This window comes from Cucurbita pepo, chromosome LG07 (assembly GCF_002806865.2).
Source record: "Cucurbita pepo subsp. pepo cultivar mu-cu-16 chromosome LG07, ASM280686v2, whole genome shotgun sequence".
Lineage (NCBI taxonomy): Eukaryota > Viridiplantae > Streptophyta > Magnoliopsida > Cucurbitales > Cucurbitaceae > Cucurbita > Cucurbita pepo.
Genome location: NC_036644.1, coordinates 1,515,754 through 1,535,220, shown reverse-complemented (window position 1 = coordinate 1,535,220; position 19,467 = coordinate 1,515,754). Strand labels below are relative to the sequence as shown.

General features: G+C 33.4%; 3 protein-coding genes and 1 long non-coding RNA gene across 5 annotated transcripts; 3 read left to right on the top strand and 1 right to left on the bottom strand.

Moving 5' to 3' along the window:
• The first annotated feature begins 72 nt into the window (after positions 1–72).
• LOC111798691 lies at positions 73–3,482 on the top strand. The gene is made up of 3 exons (XR_002815734.1): positions 73–308; positions 426–519; positions 3,397–3,482. It is a non-coding gene; the product is annotated as an uncharacterized LOC111798691 (long non-coding RNA).
• Positions 3,483–6,852: 3,370 nt separating this feature from the next.
• Positions 6,853–10,041, top strand: LOC111798689. The gene is made up of 2 exons (XM_023681991.1): positions 6,853–7,684; positions 9,310–10,041. Exons 1-2 carry the CDS (start codon positions 7,517–7,519, stop codon positions 9,859–9,861), a joined length of 720 nt encoding a protein of 239 aa, XP_023537759.1. The 5' UTR covers positions 6,853–7,516; the 3' UTR covers positions 9,862–10,041.
• A 3,548-nt stretch (positions 10,042–13,589) lies between these two features.
• LOC111798688 (basic leucine zipper 9-like) lies at positions 13,590–16,622 on the top strand. 2 transcript variants are annotated; one of them, XM_023681990.1, is made up of 6 exons: positions 13,590–13,988; positions 14,243–14,363; positions 15,212–15,362; positions 15,431–15,506; positions 15,975–16,100; positions 16,202–16,622. In XM_023681990.1, the coding sequence occupies exons 1-6, from the start codon at positions 13,728–13,730 to the stop codon at positions 16,463–16,465; spliced, it is 999 nt and encodes a 332-aa protein (XP_023537758.1). In that variant the 5' UTR covers positions 13,590–13,727; the 3' UTR covers positions 16,466–16,622. The 2 variants fall into 2 exon arrangements, with proteins under 2 accessions (XP_023537758.1, XP_023537757.1); XM_023681989.1 differs by having other exon boundaries at positions 13,618–13,988; positions 14,237–14,363.
• A 129-nt stretch (positions 16,623–16,751) lies between these two features.
• LOC111798690 (calmodulin-like protein 2) lies at positions 16,752–17,661 on the bottom strand. Its single transcript, XM_023681993.1, has one exon. It carries the CDS (start codon positions 17,400–17,402, stop codon positions 16,866–16,868), a length of 537 nt encoding a protein of 178 aa, XP_023537761.1. The 5' UTR covers positions 17,403–17,661; the 3' UTR covers positions 16,752–16,865.
• Positions 17,662–19,467: the final 1,806 nt, after the last annotated feature.

The window sequence follows — 19,467 nt, the reverse complement described above, 5'->3', positions numbered from 1 at the left end:
GACAAGTTTAGGGCATAACTCTAAATTACTAACGGAGAGAAAAACTGAAAAGATGAAAACAAAATGTTAAGAATAGAGAGAAACTGTCAGTAAGATTGGAGAAATCTGTTACAGAATATGAAATGGCTGTGATGAGGCGATGAAGGAGACGAGTTCTGTTCAGTCATGCTGTGTCTTAGTTACGCATCTATTGCGACGATCACCATGGCTCTTACGAACACTATCGTACTCCAGTTTCTTCCTCGCTATCCTCTTCCTCCCGGTCTTCTTTCAACCTTGCGCGTCGCTCACTTATTCAGCAGTTCCAGGTTCAGTTACGCGCCATTTCTATGCTCTTACATTTCTGTTTGGCTTCAACTCTAGCGTCTTCTCACGATGCGTTTGCTTCTATTTCTTACTGGTATTCGATTTCCTTGCTTGTAAAGGTAAAGGATGGATAGTGTGCGATTTCTGTGTCTAGAATGCTAATGTGAAGGCCGAGAACAATCGTATCTACCGACGATGTCGGCTTGCAGAACTGTAAGTGGATTACTAGTTGGTCTGTTTATTACTATGTTGAATATGGCTGTTTAAAGCCTTCGCAGTAATGTTTAGGAATTTGTGCTGAAATGCATGTGTTTGTTGTCATTATATTGATTATTTTTTCTAAGATTCTCATTCTCGGTAAATTTCCAATGGATGCTTCCTACAACGGATTAGCGCAGATGAATGAAGGACGATTATATAGAATCTTGTGAGTTCAGAAGTGTAACTCTATGTTAATATTAATAAGATCACTGAAGTTCTTGAATCGATTCTTTCTTGCCAACATTTATTTCTGAACTCTATACCTTTGTCTCTCATGTTCTATTGTGCTCCCCTCCTAGCTACTGCTATTTCAGCTTTCGAGCTTGTTGTTATTCCTGATATATGATCCACTAGTATTCTATTCAGTTCTTAAGAATTAATGAACTGTACTGGTAGGTTGTAACCTTAGATTGCTGCTGGTTGACATCGTAGTAGATTTTGTTGAGACTAAGTTTCTCAAAATTTATACAGCTGCTCTCTCTTGTTAAATGTGTAGCGATGTGATTTACTAAATATTAAGAGCAGAAGTGTGGTGAACTGGTCCTTGTCCACACTTAATATATCGATCCATCCGGTATTTAAATAGCCTACATCTTAACGATGATATGAGCACACAGTGGACTTACCACATCTAGGTCTAGTTCACCTTATCAAACCATTGCTGATCAAATAAGAATTGGTTGGCAACCAACGGGAGCTTACAATTCGTTGGTTCTGTTCATCTGACATAAAAAATGTTTACTGTGATGTTTAAGCATTTTGTTCTATGCCGGTAACCAATCTTTGGGCTTTATAACTTTGATTATGGGGATGCCCAACATCCTCTAATTTTTTGTTTTTATACTCAACAACCGACTAAAAAGCCTAGTTAGGCAATTCAATTATTGCAGGTTAGATATGTTCTATGTTCAAAGTGCAAGGTTTTCAAGCATGTTACTTTCCCAAACTACAGTGATGGTGTAGAGATATTTAGTGTAGAGATCATTGTTGAATGCATGTTCTGTTGGAAACGGCATTTTAACCTATCATCTCTCAGAAGGAGATTCCATCGGGCAATGGGGGCCATGCTCATGTAGCTATTCATTAATTGACTTGCTAACCTTTTCTTTTTCTCTATACAGATTCGTTTAACACCTCTTCCACTCTCCAATTTAGTTCTTGGTAGAATCTATTAGAGCTTCATTCAATTCTTTGCAATTAGAGACTTGTAGGGACATCTTCATTTTTGTAAAGTTTGATTTATCTTCTCTAATTAAATGATTTTGGTTGGTAGTATTTCAACTTTATGTGCTTAATGATAGAGAGTTAAAAAATATATTGTCCTTGTATTACGTTCTTTGTACCACTTGGCCTCTATAGTCTTTTTCTGTAAGGATTTGATACTTATGTGTCCTGAAACCATTTGTGTATATATTTATATATATGTATACATATATACATTACACACTTTAATTGTGAGATTATTCAATATCTAGTACAATTGAGATGCGATGATTGTACTTATTTAAATACTGTACTTGTTTCTAGCATTCGTTTCTTCTTCTCACCACTTCTAGCTGAAAGTCTCACATTTTGTCACCATGTTGCACCTGAAAGTTATCTTGCCTTTTCTCCCATATTTCAGAATGTGGAGAAACTGTAAGATATCCTTCAGATGAACAATGCCCCCTCTCCTTTCTAACTAGGTTGATGAGATACGGTCATTCTGCTAAAAGATTTTAGCTGCATAGTTTGGATCTCCATTATGTATGGATATAATATATCCATCTTTTAGTTTCAGATGTCATTTCTTTGTGAAGAAAATCTAATGCTAATCNTTTTTTTTTTTTTTTTTTTTTTTTTTTTTTTTTTTCTAAAGTTCCAATATTATACAATTGTGGAGAGTCGTGTTCATCTAACATGGTATCAGAGCCATGCCCTAAACTTAACCATGCCAATAGATTGGCAAATCCTCAAATGTCGAACAAAGTATTATGAGCCTCGAAGGCATAGTCAAAAGTGACTAGAGAACTTCAAAGGAGTCCGGCCTCGATTAAGGGGAGGCATGCTGTGCTCGAAGGGAGGTGTTGGATGAAAGTGTCCCACATCGATTAATTTAGGGAATTGTCATGGGTTTATAATCAAAGAATAAACTCTCCATTGGTGTGAGGCCTTTTGGGGAAGCTCAAAGCAAAGTCACGAGAGCTTATGCTCAAAGTGGACAATATCATACCATTGTGGAGAGTCGTTCATCTACAGCATTTGAAACTTCATCTGATATTTATTAGAGACTTTCTGAATCAATCTTCTCCGCTTTTGAAGGAAACTATCTGCCATTTCCTTCGTCATTACTTGATTTATGTAATTGGATTTGTAGCTTAGGTGTGCCATGGTCTACTTTTTTGAGTTCAAATTACCAGTAACAGCATGTTTCTTCAGTTTATTAATTCTGTTTCTTGTATGATGTGAATGTGAATCATGTGATGGTGTTGTGTCAAGAAAGTTACCTCCATAATTCTGTAACAGCAGTAAATCATATCGAAATAACTTAGGAGTGGATTAGTTTTTGTGGAAGCAAGTTTGATTCCATAAGATGAGTAAGAATTCCTTCTAATTAATTGTTTTCTTGATGAATGTCCAATGAGGATGAAGCCAATGAAAGTCAAGCCAACACATTTAGATTGACTTGCAATTTATTTAGCATAGTTCAAACCACGGAGTTTGTGCATTTTAGATTGATTACTCAATCCTTGATTAATTTAAGAAGCGTGCTTAACAACCTTTTACAAATGTTTTCTCAAAGTCAAATTATATGCATTATTTATCTATCCTTCCATTATACTTTTTCAGGGACTTTGCTTAGCGGCTTCCATCTCCAAGCCTGAGTGGAAATATGATGTGGCAAAGGTTTAAAGAAAATTTCCAAGAAGTTCAACTTGCAGGTTAGCCACACTTCTCTGACTGTATATGCTTTTTGATGGGAGACTTCATAGGTTTCATTAAAATAAAAATTCCTAATTCACTTGAAACAGTTGGCCCAAAATGACCCTACACTCATAGTAGTAACCAAATTGCTCCAAAAATGAAAACAAGCTTTGTGGGTATGATGGTTGGTGGAAAGGTGAGTTGAAAATATAAACTTGCTGCATGTTTTCCTGTCATCTGGCCAATATTTGAGGCTATTGTTTAACCACACGCCTTAATAGCTCCAATAAGAAAATGGGGGGAAAATAATGCATCTTTAGATGAATAGACAGCTGAAAATGTACAATGGACAAATATTCTAGTTTCCATGAATGCGCAAACCTGATGACAAAAAGTTGTATGTAATGAAATCAACCTAATCTACTTTGCACCTATGATTTTGTTTGAAAAAGAAAGAAATGAAATGAATTCAATAGCTTGGTTTCCTCTCATTTTTTTTTGGAGGCAATGGGTGGTTGAGGATTTTGGGATGGCACATTCTTTTAAATGGCCACTCTTCCAAAGCAATTTGGTGAGATGGTAATGGCGGACTTTTTTAAAAAGTCTTATTTTTTCTAACTTAGATATTGTCTAAGCGTGCTGATTACAGATATTATCTTTTCTGACTTTTTGAGTTTTCCTTTTTGAATTTTTCTCAAAATTTTTAAAACGCATCTTCGAGTAGTTTGAAGTGTTTTATTGAGAGAAAAATTTGAAAATTTAGGAAGACGAAAATGAGATGAGATTTGTTTTTTTTTGAATTTGGTAGGTTGTTTAGAGCACTAAACAGCCTACATGGGCTTATGTGGAAAACACAAACCACACGAATCCAAACAATTGTCAGCCACCACATCCCACTTCGAAACATCTCAATACAAACCCAACTGCCCATTATAAATTCTACCATCCAATGGTTAGCCTTTGGAAAAATTCTTCCTTACTTTTTAGCCTTCTCTAGAAAAGTCTTCACCATGATCATATTTACAAGTTTTCTCGTTTCTTGTTTTCTATGTTGCCTTTCATTCCCCTGGAGAAAATGTACAAATATCCACTAGGTTTTTAATGTTTTGTATAAAGACTTCAAAAAATCCTTAACACCTTAGCTTTAGAGCACTAAACAGCCTACATGGGTTTATCATCACAATTTCTTTTCGAGTCGTTTTTTTTTTTAATGATATTAAACTACAGTATTGTTGTACCTAATACCAGCATTAGCCCCGTAGCTTTAGCTTTTACATAGTGAATCAATACCAAATTCCCCAAAAGCTCTTAATACTATTAGTTAACTAGTCAAATTGTCGTTTATCCACAATAATAAATAATAATAACAATAGTAATAATATTATTAATAACATTGTGGCTATGAAGGTCTCAGGAATTCAAGGTGGTGGGAACGAGCAATAATAAATGTGATAAATTAATCAATATAAAATTAACAGCATTTAATTTGTAAACTTAATTGAAATGCAAGAATATTATCATATAAAACTATATTAATATTTTTTTTTACATATCCTTATAAAATTAATATATTTACATACCAAAACAAATGAACAAAAACACAAATAAAATTAAAAGAATGTGACTAACCTAGCAAGCATCCTTCTCATTTATGTTTACCAAACACTTTTGAGGTGAGTCATTGAACCCTATGCCTTTATCTAATTTTGTTTGGTTTTTTTTTTTTTTAATTTAAATTTGGGATTTTAAGATGCATTGGCTTTGACAACCTTCCATTTCTTAATATACTATAGTTCATGAAGCCATTAGGCAGGGTTTTGTTAGTCTACATTTTAATTATGCGTTTTATTAGTTTTTTTTTTTACTAAGCATAGGATTCTAAAGCAATCTAAATTGAATGAGGTGTTCTAGAAATTGTTTTAATTGTTAACATTTTATTAAAACGTGTTACCAATAGATTACTTTATGGCTAAATACTTCGTCAAAAAGCACGTTGTTAACAAAAAGTAAGTTTTTTTTTTTTTTACTTTTCTACAGAAAAGCATTTATTTTAACAAAGTAATTTTTTTTTACTTATGTAATAGGTTGTACTTCAATATATAGGATGTACATAAGACATCAATGCTTCTATGGAGGAACCCACAAATTCTCTTTGAAAATGGATTACATTTCTTCCATGAAAAATGTGAAAAATTACATGGGAGGATTTGTATAAGACGATCCTATTTACAATTCAGAACTTCTATAATTCTTTCTTTCCTTCCTATGAAGATCTACAAACAAAGCAAAATGAGGTAAATTTCTCTTATTTTTTTCAATTGGCCATTACATATTTTTGTAAATTTTCAACGACAGAGAAGATTACACCTACTCTTGCTACAAGACCTTGGGCTCCTGTCCTCGATTTCGATGACAATAAACCCTAAAAGAAGGCACTTAAAATGTACCAAAAACTGATATTGGAGAATAATTAATTAAGAAAAAAACCTCTAAAAAACATACCAGAGATGAACGGTGGATGAATATGCAAGAATGCTTGAGGAATGCGTGAGTATGGTTTTGTTATTTTTTATTTTATTTTTTCATGTTATTAAGGATTTATTTATTTTGTGTTCTAATTCTTCCTCTATATTTATGTCCTTCATATTTTTCCAAGTAACACTGTCCCTGTTAGGTAATTTTGGCTTTATGAGATGTTTTTTTACTTTTAAAAAATTTAATAGCAGCATACAGGAAGTTAACTTAGCCAGTATTGTTCGAAAGTTAACTTAGCCAGTATTGTTCTATGATAAAAATAAAATTTTGTTTATTTAAAGGCAATTTGATGATGCTCCTTATTTCATGTTTCTTATTTCTTAGAAACATTAGTATACTCGTAATATTCTTATCCTTTTTTAATCATAAGATGCATATTGAATATTTAAATTAAAAAATGTCAAAATAATCTGGATTTTTTTTAACCTAAAGCATTCTTTGAATAGAAGTTTCAATTATTTTTAGTCTCCGACCTAAATTATTCAATTTAGTAGTGAACTAAAAGCTGACATGTTGCCACTTTAGAGCTTGATTTCTTTATTATTATAATTTAATATACCCATATAGAGGTTAACATGATAAGACAAGATTCTTATGAATTATACTTAACGTGTATTTTTATTTTTATTTTGAAATGAAAGACTCAAATCCTCTTACTTCACAAGTGATGGGGATGTTACTGCTGAAATTCGATTAGGAGATGAAAACAAGCTCATTCTCGAGACTCAGGTATGTCTATGTTCCTTTTTTAATGTTTAAAGAAAGATCATTTCTCTAATTCTTGAGTGAACAATTTTTTCAACATCAATTTATGACGATCAAAATTAATCATTAATATAGATTATGGTTCATGTTATTGTCAAAATTTGATTGGGATAATGTGATTGGCTTTCCTTCTGTAAATGTTGAACTAAAAGAAAAAGTTATAGAAAGGCTAGATCTTGATCGTGTGTTTAGAGATGGGTCAAAGCTTTATATCAAGAGGATATATTTGACCCCCTAGCTTTGTATATGGACATAATCTGTCCATTCGGAAAATTTAGGGGACGAATTGGAGGAGAAAAAAAAATCTTTCCACTTTTTCTTAGAAGTTTCTTAATCATAAACCAACAGAGCAATTGCCCTCTCCTTTTTCTTTTATTAATTTAATTATTTATGATTTTGTCCTTGTTCGTAGTTACGTATGAACGCAATTTGCATTAGGGATAAAAGCATTATCTTTTAAATTTGATTATTCTTTATGGGGTGTTTTTGTTGGGTAGTTTAGTTGGGGCATATTGGTAAGAATTAATAAGAGACTAATAAGGCTTAAATAAACGAAACTTTAAGGCTTAATTAAAGTCCACTCCCACCCATTAATTCTTCCTCTTTCATTTCCCTATTTATACGTTGTGTTGATGAGCGAAGAGAATTAGGAGACAGAAAAGAAGTAAAACAACACTCAAGAAATTTGCCGAACCCCCAAGAGCGCAATAATCTCATAAAGTTTAAAGAAAAGTATAGGGAAAAAATGGCATGGAAGCAGAGTTATTTGGATGTGATTTTGGTTCCTTCAAGCTTTCTCTTGTTTCTGGGTTACCATGCATGGCTATGGTATAAGGTTCGAACTCAACCCTTCACTACCATCGTTGGAATTAACAGCTCTGGTCGACGCTACTGGGTTTCTGCCATGATGAAGGTACTTTCTCTCTCTTTCTCTCTCTCTCTAAAGATATGCATAGCTTACGGTTCCTACTTTAGTCTTTGAGTTCGATATAACTTGTGAGAATAGGAGATTTGAATCTTTGACCTCTCAATCAAATAATCGAGAATATATGTCTTAATTAGTTGAGTTATGCTCTAACACCTTATAACTTAAGATATATACCTAATTTCCAAAACTTTGAAGGTAAATTAGAGAAACATCATAAAATTTTAACTTATCTATGAGATCCAACATCAATTAGAAAGAGAAACGAATACTAGCTAGGACACTGGTGGATTGTGAGATAACAAATGCTAGTGAGTACGTTGACCCCAAAGGAGGGGTGGATTGTGATATCCTACATCGGTGGGGAAGAAAACAAAGCATTCTTTATAAGGGTATAAAAACCTCTTTTGACACACACGTTTTAAAAATCTTGTGGAAAAAACCCATAAGGGTAAAGCCCAAAGAGAACAATATCTACGAGCACTTAGACTATTGCATTTTCTATATAGTTTTTTTAATCTGATGGGCTCTCGTGTCCTCCAACATAAGATGCAAATAGAAATTTAGAATGGAGATTTACTTTCTTTGGTACTCATTTTTATCATTTTAATTAGCTCTTAGTGTCAATTTCAACATAGTTCAATAAACAGGTTACTTATGAATTGAGAATAATAAATGTGAATAAAGTAAAGTTTTCACGACATATGTTTATCTTTATCTAAAGAGACAAAATGTTAGACGATGCATCCATTATGTTAGTTCATGCNATGAAAACCAAGGATACTTATATGAATAAAATAGTGTGATTTTGTGGGTACCAAACTTAAAAATAGTTGGATCCCACTATACCAACAAAATCAACCAATAAAAGTATATAAACATTTATACATATAATATATACATACATATACATACACACATATATATATATGTATATATATGTATATATATGTATATATATATATATATGTATATATATGTATATATATATATATACATATATATACATATATACATATATATACATATATATACATATATATATATATATACATATATATACATATATACATATATATACATATATATACATATATATATACATATATATACATATATACATATATATATATATGTGTGTATGTATATGTATGTATATATTATATGTATAAATGTTTATATACTTTTATTGGTTGATTTTGTTGGTATAGTGGGATCCAACTATTTTTAAGTTTGGTACCCACAAAATCACACTATTTTATTCATATAAGTATCCTTGGTTTTCATTTAGGGGTTGCATGAACAACCCACTGTTTTTTATTTAATTAAAAAATTAAAAAATTATTTGATAATGATTTTTATTTCTATTTTTTAAATCAAAATTTCTTATTTAATATTCAATAATGCTTTGCTAAAAGATGAAAAACACAAAAAGAGAAGTCGATAATACTAGCGATTTAGTTTTGTTTTGGAGAAAAGAAGGGGAAAAAAAAAAGAAGATATTATTAGTAATAATACACATAAATCCAATGTAAATAAGAAGAAGAAACAAAAACTTTATGAAATATATTTTTCAAACATTCATTAAATTGATGATTTTGTTTCATGTTTAGGACAATGAGAAGAAGAACATTCTTGCTGTTCAAACTCTAAGGAATGCCATTATGGGGTCGACTCTAATGGCTACCACCTCCATCCTCCTCTCCTCCGGCCTCGCCGCAGTTCTAAGCAGCACGTACAGCATCAAGAAGCCTATCAACGACTCGGTCTTTGGCGCCCATGGCGAGTTCATGATGTCTCTAAAGTACGTCTCCCTCCTCTCCATCTTCCTCTTCTCCTTCTTGTGTCACTCCCTCTCCATCAGATTTATCAACCAAGTGAATGTTTTGATCAACACCCCACAAGACCCATCGTCCCCGGTCAAGCCCGAGTACGTGTCGGAGCTGTTTGAGAAGGGGTTCGTCCTCAACACCGTCGGGAATCGCATCTTCTACTTGGCGCTCCCTCTTCTGCTTTGGATATTTGGACCTGTGCTTGTGTTTGTATGCTCTCTTACTATGGTGTCTTTGCTCTATAATTTGGATTTTGTTGATTCTGATGCTCACAACAAGAAGACAAAAGTAGAAGCCAATGCTAATATTCCTAACCAAACCTTTGATGTTTAGCCATTTCATCCAAATTTGGGCTGACATTTTCTTGCTTTGTTCTTTTAAAGCCCCCTTTTCCCCTTCTTCTATTGAATATTAACTTGATGGGATAAGGTGGCATTGGGAAATTCTTCACTTTTGTGGGTTACAATTTGTGTAATTTTGGTGGAACTCAAGGTGTGATTTGCAAATTATGGTGTAATATTTGGAATAACTTGTAAAAGGATAATATAATTTTTTTTTTTTTTTTAACAAAATTAATTTTCCTATAAACACTTTTAGAACTAATAATTTAAGAATGCCAAAATTATAAATATTAATTTTGTTTGTTTTTTCTGACAAGAATGATAAAGTTTATAATAGCCAAAGTCCAAGCTCACTTTTAGTAGATATGGTCTGTTTTGCTGTTACGCATCGTCGTTAGCCTCACGCGTTTATTAGGAGAGGTTTTCATGCCCTTTTATAAGCAATGTGGGATCTCACAATCCACCCTTGCATCCTCGCTGGTACACCGCTTGGTGTCTAGTTTTGATACCATTTATATTAGTTCAAGTCCACTGTCAGTAGATATTGTTCGCTTCGGTGTCTAGCTGTGATACCATTTGTAACCGCTCAAGCCCACTGTTAGTAAATATTATCTACTCTGGCTCGTTACATATCATCAGTCTCACAATTTTAAAATGTGTTTACTATAGGGAGAGGTTTCCACACCCCCTCACGGTTTTAAAATGCGTCTACTAGCNTGTGTTTACTATAGGGAGAGGTTTCCACACCCCCTCCCCACCCTTACAAGTAATGTTTCATTCTCCTCTTCAACTAAGGTAGGATCTCCATCTATACCTTAATTAATTATTATTTTAAATAAGTAATTAAATTTACCTTAATTAATGAATTTCATCTTCCATCTCTATATAACTAATATATCTTGTGTGTGAATGTTTAAAAATAATTAATTATTAATATTTTTTTTAATTATGACGGTAATAATTTATGCCCATAATTCGTCGATTAAGGTAAAGTTAGTTACAAATAATTTAAAATTATGAAAATAATAATCATTGCAATGGGACTAAAATAATAATGATATAAATAATCAATTGCTATAAAATGTAGTCATAAATATAATTAAAAAATCATATTTAATTGCAATGGGACAGAAATAATAATAATAAAATATAATCAATTGCTTTAAAATGTAGTCATAAATAAAATAATTAATTTATTTATGACAAGGACGGTTGAGCTACTGGGCCTGAAGTGTGGCCCATTATCTAAATGGGCCATTTGTAGGGCCGATTTGGATCCAAGACAAAAATAAAGAACAAAAGAACAATATATAAAGGAATGAAATTTCTGTTATTAAATTATATAAATTTAATAATCTAATAATTTAGATCCGCTTGATAATTAATTTTATTTTATTTTTAAAAAATTAAACTAATAAATATTACTTTCACCCTTAAATATTTTTTTTGAAAAATAGTCTTCTTTTTTAAATTTAAAATATTATTTAAAATTTCGAATATCACTATGAAAATATATAATTGCTATTATTAATGACACAAAGATTAAATAAACCCATTAAGCTGCCAAATTTCCTTCCCAAGGAAGAAAAGGGGGAGGGGTAACTTGGTAATTGTGAGTGTAAAGTTAGGTATGACTAGAAAGAAAAGAGAAAGCTACATAAAGTAACAAAATTAAAATAATAATAATTATTATTAAAAAAAAATTAAAGTTGTATAAAAAAGAAAAAGGGAAAAAGGTTATTTGTGAAAATTATAAACCCAAAAGTTAGTGGGAAGGGACCAAAATGCAAAATAAAGCGACCAAAATGGTCTTTTTATTTATTTATTTAATTTTATTTTATTAATAGTATAAGGATAAATATAAAAAAATTTGAAAATTTTATATACGAAATTAAAAAAAATTAAAAGTATAAAAATTAAAATAAAGTAAATTTATTTAGAAACTCGAACCACCGCGTGGAAAAATGACTAAAATGGTCCATTTTAAAAAATATATAAGAATCGAGGAATGTTCTAGAATTATAAATATTAAAATAAATAAAATTTATAAGTACGGAAACGAAAATTTCGAACATTCATAGATCAAAATGAAAAAAACTCGAAAGCTGAAATTGAAAAAATAGGGACCAAAATAAAATTTATAAATTCAACTCGTGTCTAATGTTTCTCTCTTTTATTTTTATTTCGGGAAAGTTGGTGTTGGTCCCTTTCAACTTTTTATTCCATCGATAAGAAACCTGCCCTAATTCTTGCATTTTTAGGGTTTTTAGTGTAAAGTTGCAATTTCTTTATTATTATTATTATTTTCATGCTCGATAGTATTTTGTTACATGGGAATTTAGGGAATTATTATTATTATTATTTTCTTTTTTAAAAAATAATGCAGGCTCGAATTTTACAATTTCATTGCTATTTTTTTAAATTTTTTTTTATTATTTTATTAGTGCACGGACGAATCGATTATACTTTTTTAGTGAATTTTAAGGATTTAGAAACATGTGTTTAGTCGAGTAAAAAACTACTCGAAAATTCAAAAAATATTTTTAAATCTTAAAACCCAAAAAGAAAAAAAAAAATCATCTTTTCATGGGACAACTACTTGCTTTCCTTCTTTTACAAAGATGATAAGGCTTTTTTTGCTAGGGTTTGGATGCCCCTTTTCTAATATATATATATATATATATATATATAACAAATTTCAATATTATATTTTCTCGACCTAAAGAATATTCTTATTTATTATCAATTTTATATAAGAAATTTGTTTTAAAAAAATTACTAAATACGAGCATAGCTCAATATAATTAATATCTGTGGGTTTTTTAAATTTTAATATATATTTTTTTGTTTATTTTTTGATATTTTTTTAAAAAAATTAAATGTAATTTTATAAAAATCTTATATAATTGGAGAAAAATTAGAGCAATAATAAGCATTTTGAAATTTCATGACTAAAGGAAGGTACGGACGGTCAGTCCGGGCAGGTGGGTTAAAATTAGGTAAATTACTTTTAAAAGGACAGTCAGTCTGTGCAACTTGGCAACTGGGGGAGATTATCGAATCATAGATGAAAGTCAAATCACTATATTATGTGGTGGGCCCCACTGAACAACATGGCATATTCTTTTCTCCACGTGTCGGCTTTCTGATCCCCTCCCAGATTCTCCACCACCATTCCAATCCAACGGCTCTCCGCTCACCTTCTCAAGTCCATTTGCTTCGCTGCTAAGTTCCCCGCTGCCACCTATACTCTCTCGCCTCATAAGATACACGTCATCCAACTATTCGTCTTTTTTTTAACTTAATTTAAATTTAAAAAATAATTATAAAAAATTATAGTAATTTTTAGTAGTTCTATTCTTAAAATTGCTCTCATTCAAATATTATATTTATAATTACTCGAACGTCACAAGCACAATTTAATGATCAAAATATAGATTTATTTCTTATATTAATTAAAGGTATTAAAAAAATTCCGATGACCCAAAAACAGTTAGTTAATCAACTCGACCAGACAATTAAGTTGGATCTAAAAAATGTCCAAATCCGACCGAACTTAAACTTCGAACACTTTTAGTATTGAGTCGGGTGGGGAACGGGCCATCCATAATAAGACACCATCACCAAGGGCAGTTTGGTCACACGGCCACGTCAGACATTTTAACCTCATGTGCCGTCCACTTAGGTTCACAGTGCCACGACACCTTTATGAAAACAACCTTCCCTTCCCTTCTCTATATATCTCCCCAACACGCCCTCTCTCTCTCCCCTTTTCTCTCTCCTCCTCTCTCTCCGCCGTATGAAGCATAAATCCTCTCTTTCCGCCTCCGTCCGCCGCCAAATCCCGATCCTCCTCCTATGAAGCGCAGCGCCTCCGAGTTGGCTCTTGAAGAGCTCCTCGAAACGACAGCCATCGCCTCTCCAGAAGTCATCGACGCCGAGGCCGAGGCCGATGCCGATGCCGATGCCGACGACGAGTTACAAAACGACAACGTTTTCAAAGTCGAACACGAAGTCATCTCCCGGAGCCCTAAAAGAAGCAAGAACTTCCAGGACTCCGCCGATGCGTGCAGCTTCTTCGGCGATATCGATTTCAATTTCTTCTTGAGAAATAATCGGGTTCGTAATCGCCGATCTTTCTGTAAATCGCTTGAAATTAAAAAAAAAAAAAAAAAAAGAAATATTTTATTTGGTTTATCAACTTTAAATATTCACGTAAGGGTTATGTTAAATGCATGAAAATAGAATATATTTTAAAATATAAAATGATTTTTTTAAAAATTTTATTTAAGTTCATGCAGCTTTTTGTTGTTGTTATTTTTTATTATTAAAATAAATAATTAAATAAATAAATAAATAATTGAAAGGTGCAGGAGATAATGGACGCGATTGCTAACTGTGGAGGTGGGGTGGCGGAGGGTCCTTTATGGGCACAGAATCTCACACCTAAGCTTTCGACCATTTCAGCGACTATAGATTCCCAGTCTTCTATTGGTAACTCCATTATTATTATTATTATTTTCTTTTTTTAAGATTTAAAATTAATTAAAAAATATATAATAACTAAATATGTATTTTTTTTTTCTTCATGTTTTTATGAAATTACTTTGAGACTCGAAAGTGACGTAATTTTGTATAGGTAGGTTAGAGATCTGCTCGGTCCCGAGATCCATACAGCTTAGGGTTTAGGGTCGTTCTACTTATTTTTATGAGAGTTAGAATCATACTTTCCACGGTAAATTTATAAGGATCAAATTCTCAGTATTTTTTTTTATTTTAATTTTCAACCGTGATAACAATTTTTTAAAAAAATGGTAATTCTAGATATAATTATTTAAAGATAAAGTATTTTCATAATAAAAATAATAATATTTCATGAGTAAAAATAAAATCATATTCCACCGCATATAATTTTTTAATATTACCAACGTTATATCTAAAAATTTAAATTTCAATATTACAATATAGTCTTCAACAAGATATAATAATAGTAATAATAAGCCGAGAGGAGGCTGTGGGCTGGGATGACGACTAGATATATTAGTTTTAAAATAAAAAATGAAAAAAAATAAAGAATAAATATTTTTTAAAATTTTAATAATAAATTAACTTTTTAAAGACTAAATTTTAGAGGTTTAATATATAAATTAATGGAGTGGAAAATATAAAAATTAAAATTATATTTTTTGATTGAGTAAAATAATTATTATATTTTGGTTAATAAATTATAATTATTAATTAATTAGATTTGGATTAATATAAAAAAAAAATATTAATAATTGAAATAATAAATAAAAAAAGGTAAGGAAAAAGAATGATTCCAAAATGGTTGGTGTGGACAGTGAGCAGCCCAACATCAGCTAGCAATTTGATGGGCAGAGAGCACCAAAGAGGCGCCAACAGCGGGTCCTCCGAGGATCAATCCGACGATGAGATTGAGGCTGGCTCTTGTGAGCAAAGCAATGACCCTCTTACTTTGAAGAAGATCAGAAGGTGCTTTTACTTTACTTTACTTGCATTGTTTTTCATTTGATCTTCTAATCTTGGCCTTCCATTTGTAGAATGATCTCTAATAGGGACTCGGCTAGACGGTCGAGACGACGAAAACAAGCTCATTTGGCTGAACTCGAGAGTCAGGTATGTTGACAATATCTTTGTTTGTGGGTGTATATTTAATAAGAAATTCGAGTTGGGTTTGGTTCGATCCAATCTAGTTTTAACCGTGAGGTTGACGATGATATGTAACGGGTCAAAGCGGACAATATTTGTTAGCGGCAGTTTTCGGCTAGCTGTTACGAATGGTATCAGTCATTGAGCGGTGTGCTAGCGAGAACGCTGGCCCACAAGAGGGGGGTGGATTGTGAGATCTCACATCCGTTGGAGAGGGGAACGAAGCATTCCTTATAAGGATGTGGAAATCTCTCCTTAATAAATGCGTTTTAAAACTGTGAGGCTGACGATGATGCGTAACGGGTCAAAACAGACAATATTTGTTCCTATGGGTCGGGTTGGGTTGATCGAGTTTTTTTGAACACCAGTAAGCACCAACCAACCTCTAAGAACTTGGTGATACCACATTAACATTCATTGTTTTGATTTTCTTAGGTGAAACAGCTTAAAGTAGAAAACGAAACGTTGTTCAACCAGCTTTTAGATGCGAGTCAGCAATACCGTGATGCCAATACAAACAATCGAGTGCTTAAATCAGACGTAGATGCAATGAGAGCCAAGGTACTAAATTCTCTTACTCTCCTTACACAAACGAGTTCGAAGAGAGCTCGAGAAAACAAAATCGATCATATCACGTAAACCTTTTCCTTTCCTGATTGAAGGTAAAGTTAGCTGAAGATACACTCGCTAGAGGTTCAATGACCAGTAGCTTGAATCAGCTCCTACAGAATCATTTGAGCACGCCGCAGCCGCTAACCGTGCTGCGGCGGATGTCGAATATCCCATTGCCACTTGGTCTTGCCGGAGATGACGTTTCTTATTCCGGCGTGACAATGTCGAGCCAGAACCCAGCCACCCGGCTCGCAGAAACTGGAATGGCTAGTGAGGCTGTTAGCTGTGTGTCTGAGATTTGGCCTAGAAATTAGCCCTTTTATCATGTCATATGTATGCCTTGTATGATAGAATTCAGACTCTCTGTTTGCTGTGTCGTTGATTTTAGACTGCTCATTTGCTTGTGTTTGGGTCAGTATGAATAGCTATTGATATCAACTGTCGAGCATAGAATAGCTATATTGATATCAACTGTCGAGCATAGAATAGCTATTGATATCAACCGTTGAGCTATGATCGTGCCGACACTAAAACTTAGAACACGAAGAACATAACACTAAATTCATATAACACTAAATTCATATAACAAGAACAGAGAAGGATGCAGAAATTGGGGGGATATTATTCAAGTTTTAGTTTCTGAACAAAGATAACACCAAAATCACAAGATTTTTCCAGAATTTTGGATTGAAAAGTGAAAAAAACAAGAACAAATCAAGAACATTTCACACCCATCATTAATTCAAACTCACCAAAATCAACTTTCCCATCCAAATTCACATCCACAACACTAACCATTTTCTCAATCTCCCTAATCCCCCACCCTTTATCCAATCCCAAACATTCAAGCACTCTTTTCAGCTCAACCGTATCAATGAATCCATCGCCATCCACATCAAATATCTTGAAAGCTTCCCATAGCAGCTCATTTCGCTTCCCTTCCTCCTCCATCTCTCCGATCACCTCCTCCACCGCCACCTCATCACCACCGCCATCCGCCGGCAGTTCAAACCCTTCCTTCTCTTCTTCACTCTTTATCAGCCCCAATTTCTCCACCACCCCCTTTGCTTTTTCCTTCTTGATTCTCCCATTTTCCCTCATTCCAAACACTGTAATCAACGCCCGTAGTAGCACGTCGTCGTGGATGACTCTGTGGGGACTCGGAGCACCGCCGTCAGCGGTGGAATCCGCCGCACGGGATCGCCCACCAACTGTTTGTAAAAAGTCCCCAATGAATCTGGAGATACCCATTTGGTGGAAATTGGTTGTGGATTGTGAATGGGAGTGGGGAATTTATGAGCGATGGAGGCGATTGAGAGCTGGCAGAGAAATAATTTAGAATTGGGGGTTTGTGGATCAGATGCGTTGGATTGAAGCTTTAAGAACTGTAATTTGGCTCTCGGTGAAGGAATCGGGGGGACAGGATGCGCTTGTTTATCGGCAGTACCATCGCGAACAGGAAGCAAGGCTTTGTAAATTTACAGCAAATTCTGCCAACTCTGCGTTGGTCAGTTAAACCTTCTTTATCAATTTAAACCCTAATTTTTTTTTTTTTTTAGTTTTAATCAATTTAGACATTCTATATTATGGTTTAATTTTAAAACCGTCAATTCATTTTCTAAAAAAATAAATTAATTAAAATTTTAAATGTGAGATCCAGATAGGTGTGTAAACGGATTAAAAACCTTGAGGGTAAGTCAAAAAGGGAAAGCGGAACAGGATAATATTGGCCAATGGTGGGCTTAGGCCGTTACAAATGATATTAGAGCGAGACACCAGACGATGTGTAAGCGAGGAGGTTGAGCCCTGTTGAGGGGTGAACATGAAGCGATGTGCCAACAACAAGGAAGCTGAGCCCTGAAGCAATGTGCCAGCAATGAGGAGGCTGAGCCCTGTAGAAGGGTGAACATGGAGCGATGTGCCAGCAGCAAGGAGGCTGAGCCCTGTAGAGGGGGGAACATGAAGCGATGATTTATATATTCATAATGATACCATGAGTGCTTTAGGGCGTCTCGTGCTAGCAACGAGGAGGCTGAGCCTTGTAGAGTGGTGAACATGAAGCGATGTGCCAGCAACGAAGAGGCTAAGCCCTGAAGGGGGGTGGACTTGAAGCAACGTACCGACAAGGATGTTGGGCCCCGAAGGGAGTGGATTTGGTGGGGGTCCCACATCGATTGGAGAAAGAAATGAGTGCTAGCGAGGACGCTCGGGCCCGAAGAGGGTGTATTGCGAGATCCCACATCGATTAGAGAAAGAAACTAGTGTTAGCGAGGACGCTCGACCCCAAAGGGGGTGTATTGCAAGATCCCACATCGATTGGAGAAAAAACGAGTGCCAGCGAAGACGCTCGGCCCCGAAGGGGCTGTATTGCGAGATCCCACATCAGTTGGAGAGGAGAACGAAACTTATCCCTAGCAAACACGTTTGTCCATTACGTTAAGAGTATTGGTCTATACTATTAGAAGAAAATTAAAATTTATTCTTTATAACTTTAAAAATTAAAATAAATAATAGATTATTGTTTATAAATTATAAAATTTAAAAATGAGGTACTAAATTTTAATTTTATTCGAATTATATAGACTAGACTATAGTTTAATATATTTACTAAATTAATAAATAAATGATGCATTAAATTAAATTTATAGAGGTTGAAATTGAGGCTTTATTAAATATAAATAACGGTTATCAAATTCTAGTTTACCGACATACATGTCTCTCCAAATATATTAAAACATGATTATTATGAATTTAAATTAAGAAATTAATTGGACGAAAAATAAATAAATAAATAAAAATCTGCAACGTATCTGGGCATTTATTTATGGTGTATTATTGGGTATTTAAAATTATTGCATGTGTATGTTACACACTTTGCAGAAACCGCGTTCCCAAGCTGTATTAATTATTGCATTATTTATTCTAATTTTAATTTTAATCTCAAGTACTCTCCATGCATTTTTCTGCTTAACCCCATCACGTGATGAAATAATAATATTAATAATAATAATTAAAAATTTTAAGCTAAATTATAAAAAATATATTAAATTATGAATCTCGCTTTTAAAGTTGTGATATCCCACATTCGTTAGAGAGTGGAACGAAACATTCCTTAGAAGATTGTATAAACCGTTTCTTAGTACATGCGCAGACGTGTTTTTAAAATTGTGAGGCTTACGGTGATACGTAATGCGCCAAAATGGAGTTAAGTATAGGCTCTAGAAGAGGTTATAAGAAGTCTAATATGAGTGCTACTCGGGTCAGAGTGTAAGCTAGTGATGCTTTCGACTACTAGACTCTCACCATCTAGGGTGCA

Excerpts from the sequence above, each read along its gene's own strand:
- LOC111798689 (XM_023681991.1), top strand. The coding sequence starts at position 7,517 with ATGGCATGGAAGCAGAGTTATTTGGATGTGATTTTGGTTCCTTCAAGC. Across the intron at positions 7,685-9,309 it reads GGGTTTCTGCCATGATGAAG|GACAATGAGAAGAAGAACAT; the intron begins GTACTTTCTCTC and ends TTTCATGTTTAG.
- LOC111798688 (XM_023681989.1), top strand. The coding sequence starts at position 13,728 with ATGAAGCGCAGCGCCTCCGAGTTGGCTCTTGAAGAGCTCCTCGAAACG. Across the intron at positions 14,364-15,211 it reads AGATTCCCAGTCTTCTATTG|TGAGCAGCCCAACATCAGCT; the intron begins GTAACTCCATTA and ends TGGTGTGGACAG. Across the intron at positions 15,507-15,974 it reads TGGCTGAACTCGAGAGTCAG|GTGAAACAGCTTAAAGTAGA; the intron begins GTATGTTGACAA and ends TGATTTTCTTAG.
- LOC111798690 (XM_023681993.1), bottom strand. The coding sequence starts at position 17,402 with ATGGGTATCTCCAGATTCATTGGGGACTTTTTACAAACAGTTGGTGGG.